The sequence below is a fragment of the Tiliqua scincoides genome, chromosome 2 (genome assembly GCF_035046505.1).
Source record: "Tiliqua scincoides isolate rTilSci1 chromosome 2, rTilSci1.hap2, whole genome shotgun sequence".
Classification (NCBI taxonomy): domain Eukaryota; kingdom Metazoa; phylum Chordata; class Lepidosauria; order Squamata; family Scincidae; genus Tiliqua; species Tiliqua scincoides.
Window position 1 is genome coordinate 204,374,688 of NC_089822.1, and position 24,619 is coordinate 204,399,306.

Here is a 24,619-nt window from a genome sequence, read left to right on the forward strand (position 1 = left end):
TCTTTCCCTGCCCTACCTGGTGCTACCAGAGATTGAACCTGGGGACCTTTTGCATGCCAAAGATGGACTCTAGCACCATGTGGCTATGCAGCTCAGAGCTCAGCTTCCCAGAAGTCAGTGATGACAGTGATGTCATCACCATGCACTCCAGAGGCCCCACTGCACAGCCATGAAAGGAGTCCACACAGTGGTGTGAAGACTTAGAGGCAACACTGTCTACCACTGAGCTACAAGCCTTCCCTGCAACCAAGATCAGAAGAGCTCAGAAGCAGGATCCCTGCAGGTTGCAGCTTCATGCCCTGGCCCATCGGTGTTCAGACTGCAACCAAAAAGTATGCCTGGAACTTGGCACAATTGTGCTAAGCTCTCCCTCTTTTCTCCCTTCTGGCAGACATTGGCACAGTCTTGAAGGTGGTCTCTGTGCCCAAGGAGAGCTGGCAGAACATGGAGGAGCTGCTTCTGGAAGAGCTACAGGTGTTTAAGGTGAGCCTGGACAAAGTGGAAGGGTAGCTTGGCCAGTCACATGCAGCTGCACTGTGAAAGGATCTGGAAGTAGCTTGAAAGTGCTGCATCTGGCCTAACAATGTCTCTGCATTTTCTCTTAGGGGTTCTCTGCATTTTCTGTACAATTCTGTAATAGCTTCAGGGCTTCTCCTGAAAAGAGAGAGACAATAGCAGGGGTGCCCTGGGAAAGGACTTAGGTCTCTGGTTGCAAAGGACCCCTCAGATGAGATTGCCAGTCAGCATTTCAGCCACATCAACCTTCCTTTTTCTTTTCTGCAGGACTCCTCCCCAGTTACCAGCATGCAGATCTCCTCAAAGCGGGTATGTACTAGATCAAGGTTTGGGAGAACCAGAGCTTGTGAGAAGGAATGGAAATAGGGAGGCCAATGTCAGGCAGAAAGGACTCTCGCATGCACCTGGGTGGAGAGGTCTGCAGTGTGAAATTGCTCAAGCAGGGGCTGATCCCCCACCCCAGAAAAGGAGGTTTCCATGGGATGTTGCACTAATGGATCTAGTCCTTATCATGCTGCTTGGACTATCTTGACTACTGTACCCATCTGTGTTGGTTAAAGCAGCAGAGATGCAAGCTCCTCCTGAGAAATGGTCTCTGGACTAAAACCAATAGAACTTGTTTGCTTGGGAAGTAATTGTCAGTCCCACATCCTGTTTGTACACTCCCTTAAACTCAAGTAGTACTCAGGACGAGTAGTACATTGTCCTGTCAGCAGCTAGAAGAATGCCATCTCATCTGCAGAGTTTCTCTGACTCCCTGCTGGATCCCTTGTCTGCGATTTGGGAGTTACGATGTTACTTTGTTGGTTTGGTTTGGTTTGATTTGTATCTGGCCTTTGATCCAGAAGGATCTGCGAGGCAAGAAAACGCAATGCCACTCAGGCTATTTCTGCTCCGTCCAACACTTGCCCTTTTGGGAAAGGGTAATGTCATTTCCACCTGGGCCATGACATTAAAGTGACTGAGAAGGACCTTGCAGCTGGCTTGACTTGGGTATGATTCTTGGGCAAGCAGCAGAAGACATTGGATTTCTTGGGTGTTCTTAGCAGAAGGCTTCTTAACAGGGCTGTGTGACTTTGTCTCCTAACAGCAACAGCTCTACGTGGGCTCCAGGACTTCCATTTCTCAGCTGCCCTTGCACCGATGTGGGATCTATGGCAAAGCCTGTGCAGAATGCTGCTTGGCTAGAGACCCCTACTGTGCCTGGGATGGCACCACCTGCACTCGCTACATGCATAACACCAAACGGTATGGCCAACAGGCTATTGGCTCAGGATTGACTTCCCTGCGCTGGGGATTGATGGGGTCTATTTGCTGTGTCTGTTTGCCCACAAATCCTTTTCCTTCCAGTCACCTGTGATGCAGTGATTTCGTTCAGCTCTAGCAGCTCCTGCCTTTTGGCTCCCAAGTTTAAAGTGCTGTGACTGCACCAAATCTTATTTGGCTCCTCCATGGAACTCTGACTGGTGGTTCCCCCAAGAGCAGAAGAGTTCTGTTTTTAATCTTGACACATCTTTTGGCTTTTTCTCTCTCGGCAGACGGTTCCGGCGCCAGGATGTGAGAAATGGGGACCCCAATACATTGTGCTCTGGAGGTGAGTCATCTTGTACCCTACACTCTTAGCAACATAAGAACATAAGAACAGCCCCACTGGATCAGGCCATAGGCCCATCTAGTCCAGCTTCCTGTATCTCACAGCGGCCCACCAAATGCCCCAGGGAGCACCCCAGATAACAAGAGACCTCATCCTGGTGCCCTCCCTTGCATCTGGCATTCTGACATAACCCACTTCTAAAATCAGGAGGTTGCGCATACACATCATGGCTTGTACCCCATAATGGATTTTTCCTCCAGAAACTTGTCCAATCCCCTTTTAAAGGCGTCCAGGCTAGACGCCAGCACCACATCCTGTGGCAAGGAGTTCCACAGACCAACCACACGCTGAGTAAAGAAATATTTTCTTTTGTCTGTCCTAACCCGCCCAACACTCAATTTTAGTGGATGTCCCCTGGTTCTGGTATTATGTGAGAGTGTAAAGAGCATCTCCCTATCCACTCTGTCCATCCCCTGCATAATTTTGTATGTCTCAATCATGTCCCCCCTCAGGCGTCTCTTTTCTAGGCTGAAGGGGCCCAAACGCCGTAGCCTTTCCTCATAAGGAAGGTGCCCCAGCCCCATAATCATCTTAGTCGCTCTCTTTTGCATCTTTTCCATTTCCATTTTTTCCATCATTTGCATCCACTCCAGTGAGTCTCCCATCACCAGAAGTCAGGTGTGATCCTTCTGCCTTCATCGCTCGTTCTCTGCTTCACACATCTGAAGTATGAATTCTATGCCAGAAATGAAGAAGTGTCAAAAAGGGTGTGAGTGTGAGAGAGTTTATGTGTAGCCCTAGTTATTGTAAACTGTAAATTCAGGCTCATTCTTTTTTCTTCAGATTGCTTCTGGTTTCTTTTCTATTCACTGGCATACAAAATAAGAAACTTTTGCTGCTGGTGCTGTATTTTGTCCAAAGAAAGATGGCAGAGATTATACCAGGCCCCTAAGCAGAATCCAAACTTAATACCTTACTCAGAGCTGAGCTACTCACTTATGTTTGAGCCAAATGTTAACCCTGTTCCATGGAGATATCCCTCCAACACACAACCAACCCTCCCCAATCCAGGAGTAGATCTCCCATATTTTAATTACATATTTTATTTAAAAGATTTATAAACTGCTTTTCCAATGCTCAAAGCGTTGTAAAGTTAGTATAATAAAATATAATAAAAAATTAGCAATAAAAACAATTAATGATACACGGAGCAGACAAAAACATTTGATACAGCAGGGATGAAACCATAAAAATGTAAAAACCACACAGAGAAATCTAGATACAATAATTAAAAAGGGGGTCACTAGGGCAATCATCCCTCCTCAAAAGCCAAACAAAATAAATGTGTTTTTAAACCCCACTGGAAACTCTGTAGAGAGGGGGTGCCACTACAGCAAAGACCCTGCACTTTGTCGCCTTTTGTCTTCAGATAGTGATAGTACTCTAAGCAGGGCCCTATCTGATGATTATAGGTGACAAGTGGGATTATGTGGGAGAAGGTGGTCTTTAAAATATTCCAGTTATGTGCCATGTAGGTAATCGCCAGCATTTTTAATTGGGTTTAGAATTGAAATGAGTGTAGCCATCAGAGCAACAGCATTGCAGACTCAAACCTTCAAGTCTCAACTTATCTATATCTATACTAAGGACCTCTTCTTAGATCCATAGATTCTTCCCTAAGAGTGCTTTCCACTGCAAGCCAAGGAACTGTTTTACCCCTTTAGTAAGCATGAGCTCTTCATAGAGACCCACTGTTCCATACCTAACTTTGCCTTTGCCCTGATATCACATGTTCATGTTTTTGCTTCTGTCTCTCTCACCTATTTGCATCCATTGCTGACCATGTTCAAATATCGCAGTTTGTGTTGTCCCTTGTTTCCATGCAGATTTCCAGAGAAACCACGTGCCAGAAAAGAAATTATATGGAGTGGAAGGCAGCAGCACCTTCCTGGAGTGCCTCCCAAAATCACTACAGGCCCAGGTTATGTGGACATACCAGAAAACTAGCAGTGCATCCCAAAAGGAGGTATGAGCCTATCTGCTGAGTGCATTTAAAGACAATGAGGCTGTACAAGGCTAATGGAGTCTAGTAAAAGTTCCTGGAACTTCTTTGCTCTTCCTTTCCAAGAGAGGTGTTTTTCCAGTGCTTCCTGTCCTAGAAATACCTTCTAACCAACTCACTCTATGCATGGGATAACATGGACCAAGATGCTCTGGCTGACATCTCCTTTTCTCCCCTGACATCAAACCATACCCTGTTGCAGCACAGACCTGCCTCCAGGCAGGTACCTTAAATTGGTGTTTGTACAATCATCCACCCCCTTATTCTGGAATTGTATTTTTTTTATGTAAAAGATTTATACCTTGCCTTTCCCCTCAATGACCAGGTTGCCATAAAAACAAAACTACAAAAAATAAAAGATGGAGGAAGCCAGAAGTTTTTAAACCTTATCAACTTAATAATGAAACATTTAACAACGCCCCCCCCCCAAAAAGGAACTGAGGAGGCAAGGCTAAACGAAAGTTTACAGCCCTGTCTTCTTCACCTTCGACTCTCATTCATCCTTTGTTCTCAAGCTCTGTTCTCAGATTAATTTCTGTGTTAACTTCTAGGTCTTGTTGGATGATCGAGTTATTAAGATGGAGCAAGGAATCCTTTTGCGCAGCGTGCAACGCAAAGATGCTGGCCTCTACCACTGCCACGCCACAGAACATGGCTTTACCCAGAGTTTGCTGCAGCTCCGTCTTGAAGTGATTCATGCTCAGCAGGCTGATGCGCTTGCCCTCTCCTGGGAAGAGGAGCCCACCCAGTCTTTCCATCGCAAGCTCTGGTATCAGGATTTCTTGCAGTTGGTGGATCACCCCAACCTCAGCACTATGGACCAGGTGTGCGAGCAACTGTGGAGCCGCAAAAGCCACCAGCCCAAAAAGAAGCCGCCGCTGCCCCCTCCACTTAGCGTCAAGGTCAAGAGTCACAAGTGGAAGCACATGGAGGAAAAAAGGAGAGCGCGTAACCGGAGAACACACGAAGTGCTCCGTGCAGAAAGGGGCCCCCGAAGCACTAACATCTGGTGACCTACCAAGAGCACAGTTGGACAACCTCTTTGCTGGGAGGGGAACAGGGTGGGAGGGTGGGAGAGAGCAGGACCATTTATGTCTTCTGTGGTTCGGTGGAGAGAACTTCCTTCTGCACAGGCCCCATTCTCCTGGCTGTTGCCTATGTAGTTTGTAGGATGAAGTCATAGCAATTTAGCTGTCCTTCTTCAGACCTTGGCACAACTTGGCAGAATCTGATAGAAGTTCTGTGTGTGTATGTGTGTCCACACCCCTTGCCTCTTCTATAGTGCACAACCAAAGATGGGGTGCCAATCTCCAAGGACCAGTGACGTGTATCTTGTACACCTTGTGCAGTGGGAATTATTGTTGGCAGGACGCGCTAGGAGATGTGGTTCTTGCTCATAGATCTGCTGGTTGCCATGATGTGACCTAGGGATGGAGGTGCCCCCAGCTCTGCTGGTTCCAGTGGTGTTCAGACATCCTTCCTCTGCCAGGGTAGCACTTGGATGTGTCTTTCAATGCCCTGCTCAAGACTCTTTCACAATAGGCAGAGCATCAGGCATCTTTCATTCGCCTCCCATAACCAAGGCTCTCCTGCCACATCTGCATAAGTGTCGCAATGTGGAGACACAACAGAATCACTGATGTAACTATTTATTAACAGACTGTTTACTGATGAATGTAAACCCACCAGCGGGTGACCCGACACGATGTAGCTTCTGACAGGATGATCAGGGCTGCTGTGGCCCAAAGGACTATGGGTACATTTCTGACTGACATTTTCTGGACATGCATTAAGATGATGGTAATGGCAGCAGAGGGACTTGATGAGGGACCATGCAGGAGTATCTGCTGCCTCTCATCTTGTGTAGGCCTCAGGGAATTCTTCCTTAGCTGGAGGCCTCATCAAGCAGCTGGACAGTTAGGGAAGAGTCCCAGCTGTGAGAAACATTTATGGAGATGCCATTTATGGAGAAACATTTATGGAAGATGGCTAGATGGCATCTGACCATAGGGGTCAGATGAATGCAGGATTGGGGTAGACAATGAACTAGAAAAGTCACAAAGCTGTGGCCCGGAGCACTGTGCTTGGGGAGGGGCTGTGGCTCAGTGGTTAGAGAGCACATGCATTGCGTGCAGAGCAAGCCTCGGCATCTCCAGGTAGGGCAGGAAAAGACCCCTGTCCAAAACCCCAGGGCAGCTACTTCTATCTCAAGGCATCTTCAGTGTGAGAAAAACATAACAAACCAGAAACCTCATGAATAAAACCCTGATCCTCCCTTTCCATTGATCCCTGCCTTGTCCAGTAAGAACAGCTATTTTGATCATGTGCTAGGATCTTAAAATCCCAATTTGGAGTTACAGTATTTTGGCCATGAAGGATTTTGGTTTGATATGCACCGAAGAAACAGGCAGGAAGAAGATAGCTTGAGGCTACCGCTCCGTTCTTTATGTATGTTCTTTCTGACAGCAGCAAACTCTCAAGGGAAAAAGAACTAAGAAAAGAAGAATAAACAACATGGGAAGTGGGAGGAGTTGTTGGGAGCAAGCTAGAAGCATTGGGTTGTGGTGGTCTTTTGGAGCTAATGGTGAGTGAGCTGTGCTTAGGTACAGGACTCACATGGGACCTACAGCAGCCAGTGCTGGATCCATCGTGGTGGGAATGTATTAACACAATAAAGCAGTCATTTGACTTGTGTTTGTCTGATTTGCCATTGGATGCAGAAACCTCTGGAAAAGGAGCATGTCATACATTTCAGGTACTCGCAGAAATTTAGCTGCCATCTTTTGATAGAACTAGGACATTTAGCATGGAGGCAGCAGGTATCTCTCTCTCTCATGATTCCACTGAGCAAAATGCGGTAAGGGAGTATGGCTTCACAAAGCTGCACGATTGCTGTCCAGTGGTTCAGAAGGCAGGCTACCTATTACCCTTTGTGATTCCATGTCCAGCCACCAAAAGTCATCCACAGTTTCTCTGTCATTTAGTCCTGTGCTGTCAAGGGTGGTGCAAACACGTCCTGTTTCTGAGCCTATAGTAGTGTCCTGACCAGGAAGACACTGAACCGGTGACCGTTTTTCTGACATAAAGAGAAAGTGGTGGAAAGATCTTCACTTGCTTCATTTTTGCCTATCAGGCTACTGGAAAAGGCACAGGAGTCAGAGCTGTGGCAAAGGTGGCAGATCAGGTGCAGTGTGCATCTTCAGCTCATGCAGTGCCTGTTGGGACTCATGACTGGTAGAGAACACTATACCTCTGTAATTTCTGCATCTAGGTTCTAGGAATTGGAGCCTGTACTATAATCAGCAGAAAGGGACCTGACCTGCCTTTCTCAGCAGTTGTGGACCTGCTGTTAGGTCCAATGGAGCAAAAGCCTTGGGCCCGACGGATAGGACCCCGCGGAAGCCTCTCTGAGGCTCCTGACAGGGTTGGAAACAGTGCTTCCGGAAGCATTTTAAAGCATTGGGGAACTCAGAGAGGCTTCCCCGACATGGGTGGATATCGTGTGAGGCTCCATGAGCCTCAGGTAAGGAGGGGCAGTGGCCACAGCCTGCGGGGGGGGTACCATTGTGGACCTTTGCCCCGGGCACAGGGCTGGGGAGATCTGCTGCTGTTTCTCAGTGATATGTCCAGTCATATGGATTAAAGTTCTTTAGTTGGATTTAGAGGGACTTGCTGTGGAAAGAATCCTCTTTGAGAATAATTGGAGTAGTGTACCTTGCAGCCATTTTCAGAAACTACAGCACACATAGTATGTATGAGAGCCTACAACCAGGTTTAGGCAAGGTCATAAACAAGGGGGAACTGGAGGGCATAAGGACTCAGGACTTGCAAACTGAAATCTGTAGAGGTGTGTACTGTTAATGTCTAGGCCAGCAGTTCCCAAACTTTTAAGTGCCGCAACCCACCTCGTCCTCCTTGGTGGGTCGCGATGCGATGCTCCTGTAGTGCTGTAATGCCTTACTGGGAGCACCTGGAAGTTGCTTCTGGGGCATCGCTGTGCCTGCAACACACTCCATTGACTTCTGCGGGCCTTAGAATGCCCCACCGAAGCGACATCTGGTTTGCAGAAGCAAAGCTTGTATATTGATGTGAAACATTTTTAATGGCATTTTTCAATTTCCATACTTTTTAAACTTGCAGTTTGCTCCAAGAGATTGGAATAAAATATGCTAGATCCTTTATTTATTTAATCAATTTATATCCCACCTTTCTGCCCAAAGAGCATCTAATAAGTTTCAGAGTGGGAAAACATAGCAGGGAAAAATACACTGTAATGAAAAACCTGAAGGTTGGGGGGCTTTTTTGTTTGTTATAATCTTAACAGAGTGTAGCTATAGTATGGGGGGATGTCATGATGAGCTCGTGCACAAATGTATAACTATACCACTGGCTTTAGATTTGAAAACAATGAAGCAATCCAAGCTATTAGTAATACTATTATTAAGAATATATACTGTGCCACTTTTCAAAAGGAAATAGTTCACATACGGTTTACAACATCAATCAATGGTTCCCTGCCAGTGAGTGCATCCAGCACAAAGCCAGCACAGAGGCTGGGAGCAGGATTGAATGCCATGGGCCAGAGGAAGGCCACCCCTTCCCAGCGTGACCACACAACAGTGAGGTGGCCCCACCCTTTCCAGCGGCAACAAGGGGGCACAGCAGCAGGGTGTGTGTGTGCGCATTTCCAGAACTTGAATCAAAGCCTGACCCAGGGGAGGTCATAGGCAGGACTGTGACCGGACATGCCTGGCCGTGTCACACACACTGATGGTGTCACCCCTCACACCCTGCTAGTGATGCCATTGTTAGAAAGCATACTTCTCTGAGGAGTTTGCAAAAACTACATGTCTAAGTGCTCTCAAGCTGTCACACTGCTGCTTCACCCACAACTCCCTCCCACTGCTACTATTGCTGGGACCAGAAGAGCAGCAAGGGAAGCAGGCAGGTGGTTGGGTGGGAGGAAGAGAGAGCAACTGAGTATTTCTGTGGCTCAGTTTTAATCCATCCCTGAAGCAAGTATCATGAGCCATCAGGGACAGTAATCTGCGCCTGGGCATGATGAGCTTTGGTGGCACTTCTAACTCAGATGCCCTGCTGATGTCCTCCCTGACCAACATCTGCTTCTTTTCCTTGTGCTGAGTTTGGTACATTTGGTACCTGAGGTTCTGCTGCTTCTGTCTTTGGGCCTAGCAGCTGTTTACAGAGGGATATTCATTGAGCAGAGGGCAACAGGAAACGGGATCAGATTATGAGTCATTCAGAAAATGCTTGCTCATTACCAGCAAATGTTTGCTGGAGATCTTTATTTCCACATATGAGTTTCGTTTCTGGCTGGCATGAAACTTGACAGAACTGGCATCTCCTCCAGGAAGTCCATGGGGCGGATTTGAAAATGCCCCAAAAACAAGCCCAAGGGAATCCCTGTCCTAGGACTGGAAAAGCTGAAGCATTTTCGTATACATGGAAGCTCAGAAAACAGAACATAAGCAATAAAAAAGACCTAATTTTTTTTATAAATTGATGATTTGAAGACAATTTGAAAATATCTTAGACTTTGCTCCTTACCCAGGGACAGAAGTGATGGTATTTTTTCAACATTTCAGTTTCTTTTGTCAATACAAGAGGACATCGTCTTTCCAGGATTTGTACGTTTAATACAACAATTCACCAGCTTTGCTAAGAATAATCAATGAAGGTGGAATCTGAGTTGTTTTTTTATAGCTGAGTGAGAAATTCCACTTCAAATGTCAAACGTACATGAAACTGCTTTATACTGAGTCAGACCTCTAGTGAAGTCAGCCTGGCACTTTGATCTGCAGCTGCTCTTCAAGGTCTTTCTTAGGGAACGAAGGTTGAGCCCAGCAATTATCTTTCCCCTATCTTAGCAAACAGAAGTTGCTTGTCCTCACCAGGCTGGCTTTCAGTTTCATTTCTAGCTGAATGGAAAGCATAACTGGAGAACTCACCCATGCCTTTTAATTGCTTGTTTTGATAGCAGATGCCTGGGAAATGTTCTAAAATATCACAGTCTACTCCACTTTAACTGCCAGGCTGTGTCATCAGGGGGGTGAGCAATAGGATAAATAGGGCTGAGCTGCACTAAACTTTAAACAAGTGGTCGAGACAGAGGTGCTGGACAGAAACGATGGGGCTCTACCAAGTCTCTTCTCGTGATCTCGATGGCTGGATTGCTGAACAGCTGCAGCCCAGTAAGAAATTCCGTCAGAATGTTCAAGACGATATTCACAGAATCTGCGCGTTCTTGAAAGAGAGGTGCTCCATGGATGTCAGCGTGATCAAAACAGTCAAGGTGAGACTGTCTTGATAATTAATCTAACTTAACTTCAGTACTGCTAGACCAGCAGTATGGCATCACATATGCATTCTCCATCCCTCTTCCCCATTCCAGCCACAGGTTCATCTGTCCATCCATTGGACAGTAGCTATGTAAGTTTCAGTGATCCACATGATCAGGAAACTGCCAAGGCTTTTCCAGTCCATTGATGACTGGAGTTGCAGAGATAATCTCTTTTTCCTGATGGAAAGGGTATCCCTGCCATGAAGGTGAGAAGTCAATTCTAGCAGGGGTGAAAAGCATGGAATGTTCTTATATATATGAAACTCATATTTTTTTATGGGTTTGAACAAAATCCCCTAACTCTCTCTCCCTCATGATACTATATTGACTGTAATTATCAATGGGATTGAGCCATCATAATTGATTCCCCCACTTAAGCCATTTCTGCCCAATGTTGCTTATACACAACAGGGATCAAATGTGTACACCTGTGGGCTGGGCAGAAATGGGTTAACAGAAATTGTTGAACCTGAGGATTGTCCTTATGGGGAAGAGTGAAGGAAGGTTTAATGCCCCTGTTTCTACTTTCCTGCTTAGAAAAGGACAAGGTAAATCAAGGTACCCCATTTTAACAAAGAAGCAGTCCAATCTAAAGGTGTGGTTGCTGGAACAGAGCTGACTGTTTCCCCAGTCACTGATAATACTGCTACTCTGTGTGCCATTTGTTTGCTAATGGAAGTACAAGTGCAGCTGTTTTAATTTACAGGCTATGCTAAATGACAGAGTAGGCATATATCTTCTTTGCAGGGTGGCTCTGCAGGAAAGGGGACAGCCCTGGATGACAATTCAGATGCTGATCTGGTTACTTTCCTCGACTGCTTCTCCAGCTTCAATGATCAGAAAGAGAAGCGTGCTTTAATAATCAAGACCATTGAGACAGAACTGAAACGGTGCCAAAAGAGTATTGCCTACAAAGTTGAGATCCCACCCTCAAATGTGGATGACAGCTTACGAAGAGCACTCAAACTCAAAATCACATCCACCAAGAAAAAGGAGCCTGTTGAGGTGGACATCCTTCCAGCATATGATGCTTTAGGTAACCCATAACAGCGCTTCCCTTGATACCTTACAGAGTAGGCAGACTCATGTAGAGAGATATGGTACTTCAAGTACTTAAGTCCCAAATAATTAAGAACTTTATAGGTCATCACCAGTATTTTGAATGTGCCCCCAAAACATAAGGGAACCCTTGCAGATGTTAAGATAGGTGTGTGAAATGGTCACACCCCCTGGCTCCAGTCAATAATCTGGCAGTTGCATCCTGTTCTAATTGCAGCTTCCAAAAAGTCTTGATAGCCCCATGTCATAATCATCACAATAGTGATATAATGAGTGCATGGGTAACTATAGGCAGATTTGATTGATCCAAGAAAGGTTACAGTTGGCATGCCAGCCTAAGCTGGCTAAAGGCAGTCTGGGCCACATCCACCACCTTGACAGTCAGGTTCAAGGCTGGGTCCAAGGGAAAACCTAATCCTTCAAGGAGAGTACAACCTCATGAAGAACAAGTTGACAGTCTGATTTCTAGATCACACATCTCCTCAATAATAGCACTTCGTCTGGAGTTAATTTAGGGTTTTTAACCCTCCTGCCCATCATTATAGCATTGATCAGGGCTTCAACCACTGCCTTGACCAGAGATGGAAATAACAACTAGGCTCAGTGATTCCCACTTATTTGTGACACCCAACCCCCAGATGTTCACCCGGGCAGTTTCATATACAGTATATGTGTTAAGATGTACAGTGGATAGAATGAAAGCTGGAAGGACACCATAGGCTGACAATCAAGATGTCAAAAAGGAATCCTCCAGCAGTATTGTGGCCCCCTCTTCCCAGGCATCCAAGGGGGTAATGCCAATGTCTTGGGGCTGTGGGGAGAAAAAATTTATTCACATGGTAGCAGCTCACCTCTAGCAAGCTTGCTGTTCATGGTTAGCCTGTTAACAAACTCCCTTCCTCCATTCTTAGGCCTTGGGTAGCTGACAGGCCTGATGGTGCAGTCTTTACCACAGAGCAGCTGGGTGGAAGTTGGTGGCGACTTCACCCAGCCTCCTCTCTCTCCCTGTTCCTACATAGACACTCTCTAAACCTGGGAGACATGGGAGTGTAGGGCTTAAATAGTGCAGCATGCTTCTCAGCAACTATTGCACCTGGGTTGCCAGATTGGAAATGTCCTGTTTCCCTGGCATAAGAACAGCCCCACTGGATCAGGCCATAGGCCCATCTAGTCCAACTTCCTGTAACTCACAGCAGCCCACCAAATGCCCCAGGGAGCACACCTGATAACAAGAGTCCTGCATCCTGGTGCCCTCCCTTGCATCTGACATAGCCCATTGCTAAAATCAGGAGGTTGCACATACGCATCATGGCTTGTAACCCATAATGGATTTTTCCTCCAGAAACTTGTCCAATCCCCTTTTAAAGGCGTCCAGGCCAGATGCCATTGCCATATCCTGTGGCAAGGACTTCCACATACCAACCACACACTGAGTAAAGAAATATTTTCTTTTGTCTGTCTTAACTCTCCCAACACTCAATTTGAGTGGATGTCCCCTGGTTCTGGTGTTATGTGAGAGTGTAAAGAGCATCTCTCTATCCACTTTATCCTTCCCATGCATAATTTTGTATGTCTCAATCATGTCCCCCCTCAGGAGTCTCTTTTCTAGGCTGAAGAGGCCCAAACGCCTTAGCTTTTCCTCATAATGAAGGTGCCCCAGCCCAGCAATCATCTTGGTTGCTCTCTTTTGCACCTTTTCCATTTCCAGTATATCCTTTTGAGATGTGGCGACCAGAACTGGACACAATACGCCAGGTGTAGCCTTACCATCGATTTGTACAACGGCATTATAATACTAGCCGTTTTGTTCTCAATACCTTTTCTAATGATCCCAAGCATAGAATTGGCCTTCTTTACTGCCGCCACACATTGGGTCGACTCTTTCATCGACTTGTCCACCAGCACCCCAAGATCTCTCTCCTGATCTGTCACAGACAGCTCAGAACCCATCAGCCTATATGTGAAGTTTTGATTTTTTGCCCCAATGTGCATGACCTTACACTTACTGACATTGAAACGCATCTGCCATTTTGCTGCCCATTCTGCCAGTTTGGAGAGATCCTTCTGGAGCTCCTCACAATCACGTCTGGTCTTCACCAATCAGAAAAGTTTGGTGTCGTCTGCAAACTTAGCCACCTCACTGCTCAACCCTGTCTCCAGGTCATTTATAAAGAGGTTGAAGAGCACCAGTACCAGGACAGATCCTTGGGGCATACCGCTTTTCACCTCTCTCCATTGTGAAAATTGCCCATTGACACCCACTCTCTGTTTCCTGGTCTTCAAGCAGGTCTCAATCCAGGAAAGGACCTGCCCTCTAATTCCCTGACTGTGGAGTTTTTTCAGTAGCCTTTGGTGAGGGACTGTGTCGAACGCCTTCTGAAAGTCCAGATATATAATGTCCACGGGTTCTCCCACATCCACATGCTTGTTGAACTTTTCAAAGAATTCTATAAGGTTCGTGAGGCAAGACTTACCCTTATGGAAGCCATGCTGATTCTCCCTCAGCAAGGCCTGTTCATCTACGTGTTTTGAGATTCTATCTTTGATGAGGCATTCCACCATCTTACCCAGTATAGATGTTAGGCTGACCGGCCTATAGTTTCCCAGGTCCCCCCTCTTTCCCTTTTTAAAGATAGGCGTGACATTTGCTATCCTCCAATCTTCTGGCACCGTGGCCATTTTGAGGGACAAGTTGCATATTTAGTCAAGAGATCAGCAACTTCATTCTTCAATTCCTTAATAACTCTTGGGTGGATGCCATCCAGGCCCGGTGACTTATTGATCTTTAATTTATCAATGAGGTTTGAAACATCTTCTCTTTTAACCTCTATCTGACTTAACTCCTCGGTCAGGAGGGGCTGTTTGGGCAGCGGTATCTGCCTGAGGCCTTCTGCCGTGAAGACAGATGCAAGAACTCATTTAATTTCTCTGCCATCTCTAAGTCTCCTTTTATCTCCCCTTTCCCTCCCTCACCATCCAGAGGGCCAACCGCTTCTTTGGCGGGTTTCCTGCTTCTAACATATTTGAAGAAGCTTTTATTATTCCCCTTAATGTTGCTGGCCATGCGTTCCTCATAGTCTCGCTTGGCCTCCCGTATCACATTTCTTTTGCCAAAGTTTATGTTCCTTTTTATTCTCCTCATTAGGGCAAGACTTCCATTTACAACTGACTGGCCTATCAGGTAGTGGCCTCACAAAGGACCATCACAGTCCAAGGCACCCTGACTAGCCCTGAGTTGACCCAGACTCTCTCCCCAACTGAGGGGTGCCTTGGGGCAGCCTCTGCTTTCCACCATTCCTCGGTTGGGGGTATCCATGTCCCTTGCATTTTTGGTTTTTCATCCCTTTCCCCCTCTGCTCTCCCTGTCCTTCCTCCTTCCCAAAACTTTTCTCCTTCACCTTCTTCAGCATCTATGCCCCAGTTGGCCATGGGACATGCAGAGATGTCATGCCGCTCTGCTTTCTGTCAGCTCACCAATCTGCTGCACCAATCTGCTTTCTGCCTGCTCAAACTGAGGGGAAAACAGATTTCCTGCCCTCTTACCTTGCTCCATGTGTAGTTTCTTCAAACACAGGACTTCCATTTTCATCAACACTGATTCCATGAATGAAGGAGCTCCTTTATTTGCACAGTCCTGTTAAATATCTTTGGGGCATGTCTTTTGCCCCTGCATGTGGTGTTGCTAGTTACCTGGCTTGCCCCTTCAAGCAAGTCTGACTAAAATCCATTCTCTCCTTCCAAGTGAATCATATCTTCTCTTTGCTGTATAGTCCAAAATGCGCCCCATCTCCCACCCAAACGTGCCAGTGCTGGGAGCTGGGCAGTTGTTGATGGCTCTGCTTATATGTGATGGGTTCCGAATAATGGTCTAACCTGCTATGTTTCCTTCTTCTCACCCCAGGGCAGGTCACTTCAACATACAAGCCATCCTCAATGGTCTATATAAATCTAATCAAGACCAAGGGACTCCCTGGTGAGTTTAATACCTCCTTCACAGAGCTGCAGAGGAATTTTGTGAAGTGTTGTCCAGGAAAATTCAAGAATCTATTGAGGCTGGTCAAGCATTGGTACAAAGAATACAAAGAGGTGAGCTCACTTTCCAATGTAGGATCCAGACAAGGGTGTGGTTGGCCAGCCCTTATTTGGAGCATTTACCCCTCTCTCCTGCCCCTTCAACTTGCCACTTCTGCTTCCCTTGGCCCTATGAACCTGGGGGAAGTAATGGCAGAGATACATTCCTGTGCTGGTCCCTAATGTTTCCCTGTCCCTATAGCAGGAAACCAAAAGAAAGGGCCAATTCCTCAACCACTGCTTACACTGGACCTAGCAGTCCTGAGCTGCTTCCTCCTTGAGGACGCTAAGGAGGTGGCTAAGTTGCAGACGGCTGGAAAGTGGGTTAGAATTGTGCCATTAGCTACTCTTCTGAACAGAACCAGAACCTTGAGGCTTGAGACTCCTGGAGAGTGGGGGTGTCAGTGTTTATAAGGTCTGAGGACCAAGCCTGAAGGTCTTCGGCTTCCTTTTAGTTGAAGGACGGGTTCTTCAAAGGAATGGCGGCACCTGCTGTAGGGTGAGTTCACGTCTACCACCAGCAGTCTGGCATAGGGCCAGTGGGGTGGTTTTGTGACATGGCTGATGTAGCATGATAATGCAACAATTGGCAGCAACTTCTAATTCAGGCAGGGGGTCTCCTCATCTCTTTCAACAGTGCCTCAGAAAGGTTGACCCATCATCGTCCCTACCCCCCAAGTTTGCCCTGGAATTGCTGACCATCTATGCTTGGGAAGAAGGGACAGGCAGGGCTGAGAAATTTGACACAGCAGAAGGGTTTTGCACAGTGATGAAGTTGTTGTGCCGGCACCAGGACCTCTGCTTCTATTGGACTAAGTACTATGATCTAGAGCATCCCATAATAGGGGCTCATGTGAAAGAACAGCTGAAGGGACAACGGTAAGAACATTACTTTTCTTTCATTGCTGTTTCATATATGGTGTATGCTGCTCATATATTTTCAGTTTGAATGTGATCAGGCCAAAATTATGTCCTTTTAAGTTTGATGGATTTTTGTGCAAGAAGGTTTGACTTGTGCTTAACTTTCCGTCAGAGAGAAAGTGCCTAAAATTGGTTAGATTGCATGCCTTGTATGCCTTATTCCTACTGTCTCTACAGCCTGGGAGACTCTGATGGGTCTTTATTCACTGTGCATGCTGTGGAGTGATGTTTAATATGTGCAGTTGCTCTGCTCCATAATTATCACTGTGTATCCACCAGCTGATAAAACAAACCCCACTAATTAGCTTCACTGTGCCAAACATGTAGCCTGTTCCAAGGCTACGAGGTAATCAAACTTTATGTCCTGCAAGATGCCAGTTGCTTCTTCTTGAATGCCCTGGTGTCGTTGACAGGTTTCAGCATGCTTTAATCCCACAGTTCTCAAACCTTTTAGCCCAGGACCCACTTTTTAGAATGACAATCTGTCAGGACCCACTGGAAGTGATGTCATTAACCTGAAGTGATGTCATGGCCAGAAGTGACATCATCAAGCAGGAAATTTTTTTAACAATCCAAGGCTGCAATCTTATCCATGCTTACCCAGGAGCATGACTATCATTGACTATCATTGTTAACAGCACATGCATTGTAGCCTGTTAAAAGTACAGATCTCCCCAAATGCAGTCACATATCATATTGGCATCAAGTCTAACATACTAAAAATAAAATATTGAAATGAATGAGGACTCATGTGAAATTGTCTCACAACCCACCTGGTTGGTCCCAACCCACAGTTTAAGAAACAGTGCTTTAATCCATTTCTCAAAGAGTTCAGCATCTCTTGCCAGAGCAAGGAACCATCATTTATTCTGTATTTAAGCTCCACACCTGCTCTAGCTTGGCTTGCACTCTTATAGGTTGTGTGTATGTGAATGCTCTTTCAGTGGAACTTGCTTCCAGGTAAAGGTGCTTCCAGTTGTGCTTCTTTAAGCCCCAGTGCTATCTGGATGTTACACCAATTTTGCACGGATGCAAGCCCATCATCCATCCATAAGCCCAGCCAGCACAGGGAGGGGAGGAGGAGAGATTGTGGAGCCCAAGCCATGTCCCACTGATGCAGCAGCACTGCATCACCACCGCTCACTAGATGCCCCAACACCCACACAGTCCCATCCACAACTCATCCTGTGTATCAGCTACATGTTTCAGGTCAGCCTGCCAACAACCTCAAGGAGGCTACACACAGCATTGTCACCCTGGCACATGCCACATGTCACAAGGCTGGAGGCATCAAGGCCCACTCTTATGTGGTAGTACAGATGCCAGCCCAATGCAGGCACCTGGGGTCGTCAAAGCAGGCACCTGGGTGACTGGGATCACCCAGTCAATTCTGGAGGGGACAAAGATACAGAGGACCCAGCCACCCCCACTGAGAGCACTGCTCCCTGAAGCCACTCCATCAGGAGCAAAAAGTGGGGCTCTTCCTTTTCTGTCCTAGAGCCCAAAGTTGCTGTAGGACAGGCACCCTGGCTGTGTCCAAATTATGATGGCATGGTGTTTCCTAACCATTATGTCAGCATCTCTGGTATGGCCATCAGTTGGGGGAGGGGCCTTCTGAGCCAGGGGGGCTGTGGTTGCACCAGCATATGTGGTGTTAGGCCAGTGTATCTCATGGATAGGATTGAGCCTTTTGCTGCAATCTATAGACAGCAGCAAACCTATAGAGTTCCCTGGGAGAACATGACGGAGCAGACATTCTTCTGAGCAGACACTCATAGAATAAGATACTGCAGGTTGTGACTGTCCAGTCCGCCAAAGATAGGTACCCAACTATCTCCATTAGTTGTGTATTTCTTATTACTCTTCCATGATTTAATATAATACTTTGCATTTTTCATAATAACCCAGTTGGGCCCCACAGCTCAAGGAGGCCGAGTGTGGAGAGGGGGACGCAACCGTGACATACCGAGCTGGTCTGGGTGGCTGTGGCTAAGGCGTGGCTGCAGCTTCAGCAGCAGCAGATGGCTGCCAGAGCCCAGAGGCAGCCGCTCCGCATTAGGGCCTGCTGGGACAGCTTCCGCCTACTATGGGGCCAGCGATGTGGAGGGAAGTGAGAGGGCTGTCCCACCCAGCTGCCAGCCTCAGGGGTGGGGATAATGCAGATAATGAGGGGCAGAGAATCAGAATGAGCACAAGGGTGAAGGGAGGCTGAGTCTGGGGGCAATCCTTATCAGAGCAGGGGCCAGAGGGGGCAGGTGGGGGACCAGAGGAGGCCTCTATAAGACCTGAGCAAGCCAGGGATGAGGGACAGTGGTGGCAACCTGGCTGGCTGGTGAGAAAGTTGGCTGGACTGTGAACCTATCAGGAGCCATGTCCAGGAAGAAGGAGAAAGGGTGGCACAACCCCCTTGTCCCCGTAGCCTGTCTGAGGTCTTTAGCTCAAAGCCACCTCCTTTGGCAGGAAACCATGACCCCTCGTGGACCCTACTGATCCTGACTTCCTCAGGTTAATGGGTGCCAACCCCAGAGCCAGACAAAGAATAATAACAATGCCGTGTTTGTGTTTGCAGTCCTGTGGTCATGGATCCAGCAGACCCAACAGGAAATGTAGGGAAAGGAAAAGGTTGGGATCTGCTGGCCAAAGAAGCACTGAAATGCCTGGGACAGTCATGCTGCCAGAAAGGAACTGAGCCTGTTCAGCCCTGGAAAGTGCAGGTATTCTTAATGCCCAGCTCAGAAAACCATTAATTGCATTCATGGGTTTTGATATTCATAGCATGTTCAAATTATTCTTCAGCAGCATGCATGTGAAGAAGTCAGATTAAAGTGGGTTATGACTCAATCCTATTGAAATGTTGGGATGCCTGAATGTGCGTTTCGGTGGTGTAACACGTTGGTATGCAAACATGACGTGCTGGTGTGCACAAGCTAGGTGCAGTGAGAAGCAGCAAGCAGCTGGCTCTGTGCGGCAATGGACACTGGTTGCCCACTGCCCCAGGCAGGATCACACAGGGAGTGGGAGGCAACCATGGAGGGGATGGAACTGGGCAGGGGAAGGGAGGAACAGGAGGTGACAGGGTGGGGAGGAGGGTGGATCAGACTTGGGAAGGGGACAGCTTCAACAGCAGCAGCATCTACCAATTCTAACTACCTTCCCTGGCCCGATTCACCTTTGTGAGTCCAAGCTGACTTGCACCAGTGATATCGCTGGCTCAGGCCCAAGTTGACCCACCAGGCCAGCAGGGGCTTACCCTGGGGGAACTGAACAAATGTTCTCCCGAGGAGGCCTTCAGAGTTTGAAACTCTTCCGTGGGATTCAGCAGATGCCATGTTGATGCTGCTGCAACACCACTCACAGAATTAGGTAGAATTGGGCATGTAGTTTTCTACCACTGATTTTTTGAGCATGGTTACAGGAGTGGTGTACCTATGCAGTTCTTTCATCAGTGCTCTCTGTGCAAAAACCCTTGGACTCATCCTTGCTCATTTTCACATGAAGAAAGCAGTGTGTGAACCAGAAGTCCACACACTTTACTCATTCATGTATGACCGTAGCAAACTCCACCATCTTGGAAGCTCAAAAGGGGGTTGCTGCAACCATGGGAACTGAATGTTAGTCATAAATGCACATTGCTTCTTCTATATGCCTGTGAATAGACATGACTGAGCCTGTGGATGTTTGCATGGAAGAGGTGCAGTACAGGAGCCTCAGGTAGAAACCTCCCCTTAGAGTTCTGTTGAATCTTTCTTTATGTACTTAGAGAGCCATGTAAACAAAGAGATGATCTTGCTCAGGATCATTCCTGGAAAGATACTGTGAACAACCCTTTCCAATTTTTTCTTGGGTCAGTTCTGACAGTAACACTAGCAACCCAAATCCTATGCTTTTCCCCACCCTAGTATGCAGCTGCACCAAAATGGGCTGCACACTTCATCAGAGGCGTTCCTGGGGGTCCCCGCGCCTGGGGTAACCCCCAGTATTCTGCCCCCTGCACCCTGTTTCGCCTCCTTTCTCCGCCCCCCGTGCACCTGACCCGGAAGTAATTGCGGCAACATCATCATCACCGCAATTACTTCCACGCAGCTGCCTCCTCCGTTCCCCTTTTAAAAACAAGGGGGAACGGAGGAGGCAGCCAAGGCCCCCACGGAGCCTTCTGTGCCGCGGGGGTCTCCATGGCAGCGGTCTGGGGCTGCTTCCAGCGGAGTGCAGTGGAGACCTCCGCGCCACTTGTAAGCTGCGTGGGAGGCTCCATGGGGACCGGGAAGTGGCATGCGTCTCCTCTGAAGTCGGACGCCCTCAGAGGTGGAGCAGGGACACCCAGGAGCGCTCCTGGGAGGCAGCGTCTCAGCGCCGAGTGGGCCGCCCCCTCTCCCCTCCTCCTTTATAGGAGGAGACAAGATGGGCACCCTAGAGCGTCACTGCCTCTCTAGGGCGCCTGTCTCCTATCCTCCTATAAAGGAGGAGGGGAGGGGGTGGCTCAGTCAGCACTGAGGCGCTGATGGAGAGGCAGCAAGCTGCCTCTCTGCAGCACTCCTGGGCGCTCCTCCTGGGGGGGGCGGGGTGAGGGTCCAGAAGCGCCCCGGAGGGTCTGCGCTTGGGGCATTTGCCGTCTGTCCCCCCAGGTACGTCAGTGCACTTCATGCTTTGGTGGGGGGGCTGATCAGGAGGCTTGGGGGGAAAGGGAAAAACATTTTTCCTTGCCCCTCGACTGACAATGCGTCTCCTCAGACCTGGGCCAGCTCTTTAGCTGGCACAAGTCTGAGAAGACAAAGGAGTCATGTTGGCTGGCACCAGAGGAGATTGCATGCAAGTCACTTGCTCCAAGCGCCACCCCCTCTCACTTCTGTCTCCGACCCTCCCCTATTACAACCACCTTTCCATCTGTTTCACCTTCCCTGCCAACTCACCTCTAATGGCAGGCCTCTGTCATCCCACCACCATGTGCAGGCCCTCCACAGCCTCTCCAGTGGTGGACCAGAAGCGCCGAGCTCCACATTCTCCTGCAGCACTTTTAATAATAGTTGGAAAGTGCATTCTGCCACTGGAGCATTCATTCCAGCATCACCTTCAACCCATAGGATTGGGCTATTAGCTATCCTAGAATAGAATTGCTAAGAACTCATCCTCACTTGGCGCTCTTTTCCCAACTCATAACAGAAGGATGGTTTTGAATGTTGTTGCGCTTGCAGGTCTTTGAGAATGCCCACCAAAGATGTGGGTGAAACGTTAGGAGTTGACATTTTTACCAGACCACAGCCTTTAATCCTGCATTGCAACAATAGTTCACAAAGTGGTTTATATACACTTGGTTTATATTATATAATTATATATAATTATATAATAGCGGTTTAATTATATATTGTACGCTATTACGTTTGGTCCAACTTGCTGGACTTTTTCTCCATGCTGGGTAAAAATCCACGCTAGTGGCCGCTTAGGTGGATTTTTAACTGACCTGGTAAAAGGATAGAGATGTTTCTAGAGATTGGGATGTGCCTCCCACATCAATGCTCTTGTCTACATGCCATCTCAACTTGCTGGCATAAAAATGTGCATTCCTGGCAAATGCATCTTAATCAGTTGCTTTGTCTTTCTCTTCCAGCCAGCCAGAGCCATTAACTTGACAGTGAAGCTACTGACAGGAGAAAGTTGGATTGTGCCATGCAGTCCTTATGTTGCCATTTGGCAGATCAAGATGGAGATCGAAAAAAAGAATTCTATCTCTGCCTATGTGCAGTCCCTGGCTCTGCCAGAATCAAACACAGCCCTGCAGGATGAGAAGACATTAGCAGATTATGGTGTGTTCTGTGATACCACGATCCTGTCACTCCATACTAAGCTACAGGAGATAGAGATTTTTGTGAAAGACTTGAACAGCAGAACCTCAGTCTATACAATCTCAACCAGTTCAACTGTTTTGGACCTGAAAAAAAAGATTGAAGGTCGTACACGCATACCTGTGAACCAGCAGCACCTGATTTATAATGAGAAAGAGCTGGAAGACGGAAAGAAACTGACCTATTACAGCATTAGGAGCAAAGACTCAGTCCACCTGGTTTTGCGTCTTCGTGGAGGGCTAAACCTCTTCTGAACTAACAATTTAGGGGTGTCCAGATACATCCTACTTTACACAGAGCAAGCACCAAGACAGTGTTTGGTGCTTTCAGACTCCTAGCCTTTGCATGGTAATTCATTATCACTAGTTTTATTTTACAAATTATTTCAAATATTTGAATGTACAAATATACTTTTCATGTACAAATAATGATTAACGAAAATCCATTCCTTTCATATTTTACTATAAATACCATACATGATAAGAAGATGTAAAGACCTCAATCATATAATGGTTGCAATAGATATAGCTTCCAATTAAGCCAGTATCGCCCCCTGGCAGTGCAATCCTAGGCATGTCTACTCTAAAGCATGTCCTATTGAGTTGAATGGAAGTAATTCCCAGAAAAACACAGGACTGCAGCATTAAAGTACTACTTAAAACAAAATACAACAACAGTATGTGGCAGTGAATATTTCTATAGATTACATCTTGCAGGAGAATCAATGCATGTTGCAAAATATGGCCATATGTGCTATTCTTATATTCTACAACCCTCAGCGAAAATTCTGCAAAAGTTGCCGGGTCATACATTCATCCATATGTTCAAGCATTGATCTATGTTAATTTTTCTATTTTAATTATGTACTATAATTTTATTAAAGGCGCCTTCCATCCTGGTACAACATTTGTTTTCTGATGCTTTTCATATGCAATCTTTGCTGTTGTTAATAGATTCATTATGAAAAATCTTTCTCACACTTTCATGCCTGGAAGCATACCTTATAAAATTTATTTCAAACCTTTCTGAGCCTACATGACTTGATTTTATAAATAATATTCATAACCACATCCCGGTATTCTGAAGCAGGCTAAGAAATGTTAATAACCCAAGCAATTCCTTGAATGGAAATCTCCATTGAGACCCTCGGGACCCTCAAGTACATCTACCTGAGAGGAGGAGAGGATTTCAAGCCCCACGGAAGCTCGACCACCTGCCTGAGACAGGCCAAATCTCCCACCCCTCTCTTGACCTCCTATCTCACCAGCACTTCTTCAACATTGGCCAGCACTGAGGGGATGATGGGAATCATCCTCCCTGCACTAGACTGTTTTGAAGAAACATTGGTGGGAGAGGAAGAAAGGAGGCTGCAATCTCTTCAAGGGTTCAGAAGAGCCATTGGAACAATGTTGCAGCCTGTAGGACACAATTCCTGTGGTAAGCCAGCCCACCCTTTTTGCTCACTTTCCAAAAAGAGTGAGCGAGTCTTGGATGGGACAGTGGTTGAGCAGGTGGTGGGCCAAAAGAAGTGGAGGATGGGCAGAGGGGTAGAGTATCCCTGTCAGTTTACAATCTCCCACTGGTTGCTGCTTGAAGAAAGCTCCTCAGTCATCCTCATGGCTGAGTCACCCCAGCTGATTCCTCCCTTCTTCACTCTCTGACAGCCCAATCCTATCCACACTTTCCTGGGAGTCAGCCCCATTGACACTAATGGGACTTACTTCTGAGTAGACATGCATAGGATCGGGCTGTGAGTTAGTAAGATCAGGGGCAGGAGATTGCAGAAGAGACAGGGAGAGTCAGATTTAATCTGACCACAACTGGAAAGGAAGCCTGGAGGAAGATTTGGCAGCTAGCAGCTGCCAACGTGCTTAGAAGAAACATTTACCCAATGTCCTTTACAGAAGTGTGTGCTACCTGACACCATCTAAATGTTCCCACATGTATACTTGTAAATAAAATCAATATTGCAAAGGAACAAGGCATCCAGTGCTCGCTTGCTCTCTCTCTCTCTCTCTCTCTCTCTCTCTCTCTCTCTCTCTCTCTTCCAAAAGAAGCCCAACCTTGGGTTGTGGTGCAGCTCCTGGAACTTCTCAATGCTTGGAGAGGTGGGACGCAAGCACACAGTACATAGTCTCTCAACCTCCCTGTACATCTTCCCTACAGAATTAATGACATAAAAACAGAAGTTGCCTACA

General features: G+C 47.0%; 2 protein-coding genes across 3 annotated transcripts in view; both read left to right on the top strand.

Moving 5' to 3' along the window:
- Nucleotides 1–6,860, top strand: part of SEMA3B (semaphorin 3B) — a 71,239-nt gene extending 64,379 nt beyond the window's left edge. For both annotated transcript variants that reach the window (XM_066616489.1, XM_066616490.1), the window contains exons 13-18: nt 392–483; nt 784–825; nt 1,607–1,764; nt 2,055–2,110; nt 3,997–4,136; nt 4,724–6,860. In XM_066616489.1, the coding sequence (XP_066472586.1) occupies nt 392–483; nt 784–825; nt 1,607–1,764; nt 2,055–2,110; nt 3,997–4,136; nt 4,724–5,185 (950 nt within the window). In that variant the 3' untranslated portion in view covers nt 5,186–6,860. The remainder of the gene's footprint in view (nt 1–391; nt 484–783; nt 826–1,606; nt 1,765–2,054; nt 2,111–3,996; nt 4,137–4,723) is intronic.
- A 3,267-nt stretch (nt 6,861–10,127) lies between these two features.
- Nucleotides 10,128–23,445, top strand: LOC136641101 (2'-5'-oligoadenylate synthase 1-like). The gene is made up of 6 exons (XM_066616737.1): nt 10,128–10,485; nt 11,281–11,569; nt 15,494–15,678; nt 16,301–16,542; nt 19,154–19,298; nt 22,187–23,445. Exons 1-6 carry the CDS (start codon nt 10,321–10,323, stop codon nt 22,673–22,675), a joined length of 1,515 nt encoding a protein of 504 aa, XP_066472834.1. The 5' UTR covers nt 10,128–10,320; the 3' UTR covers nt 22,676–23,445.
- The last annotated feature ends 1,174 nt before the right edge of the window (nt 23,446–24,619 follow it).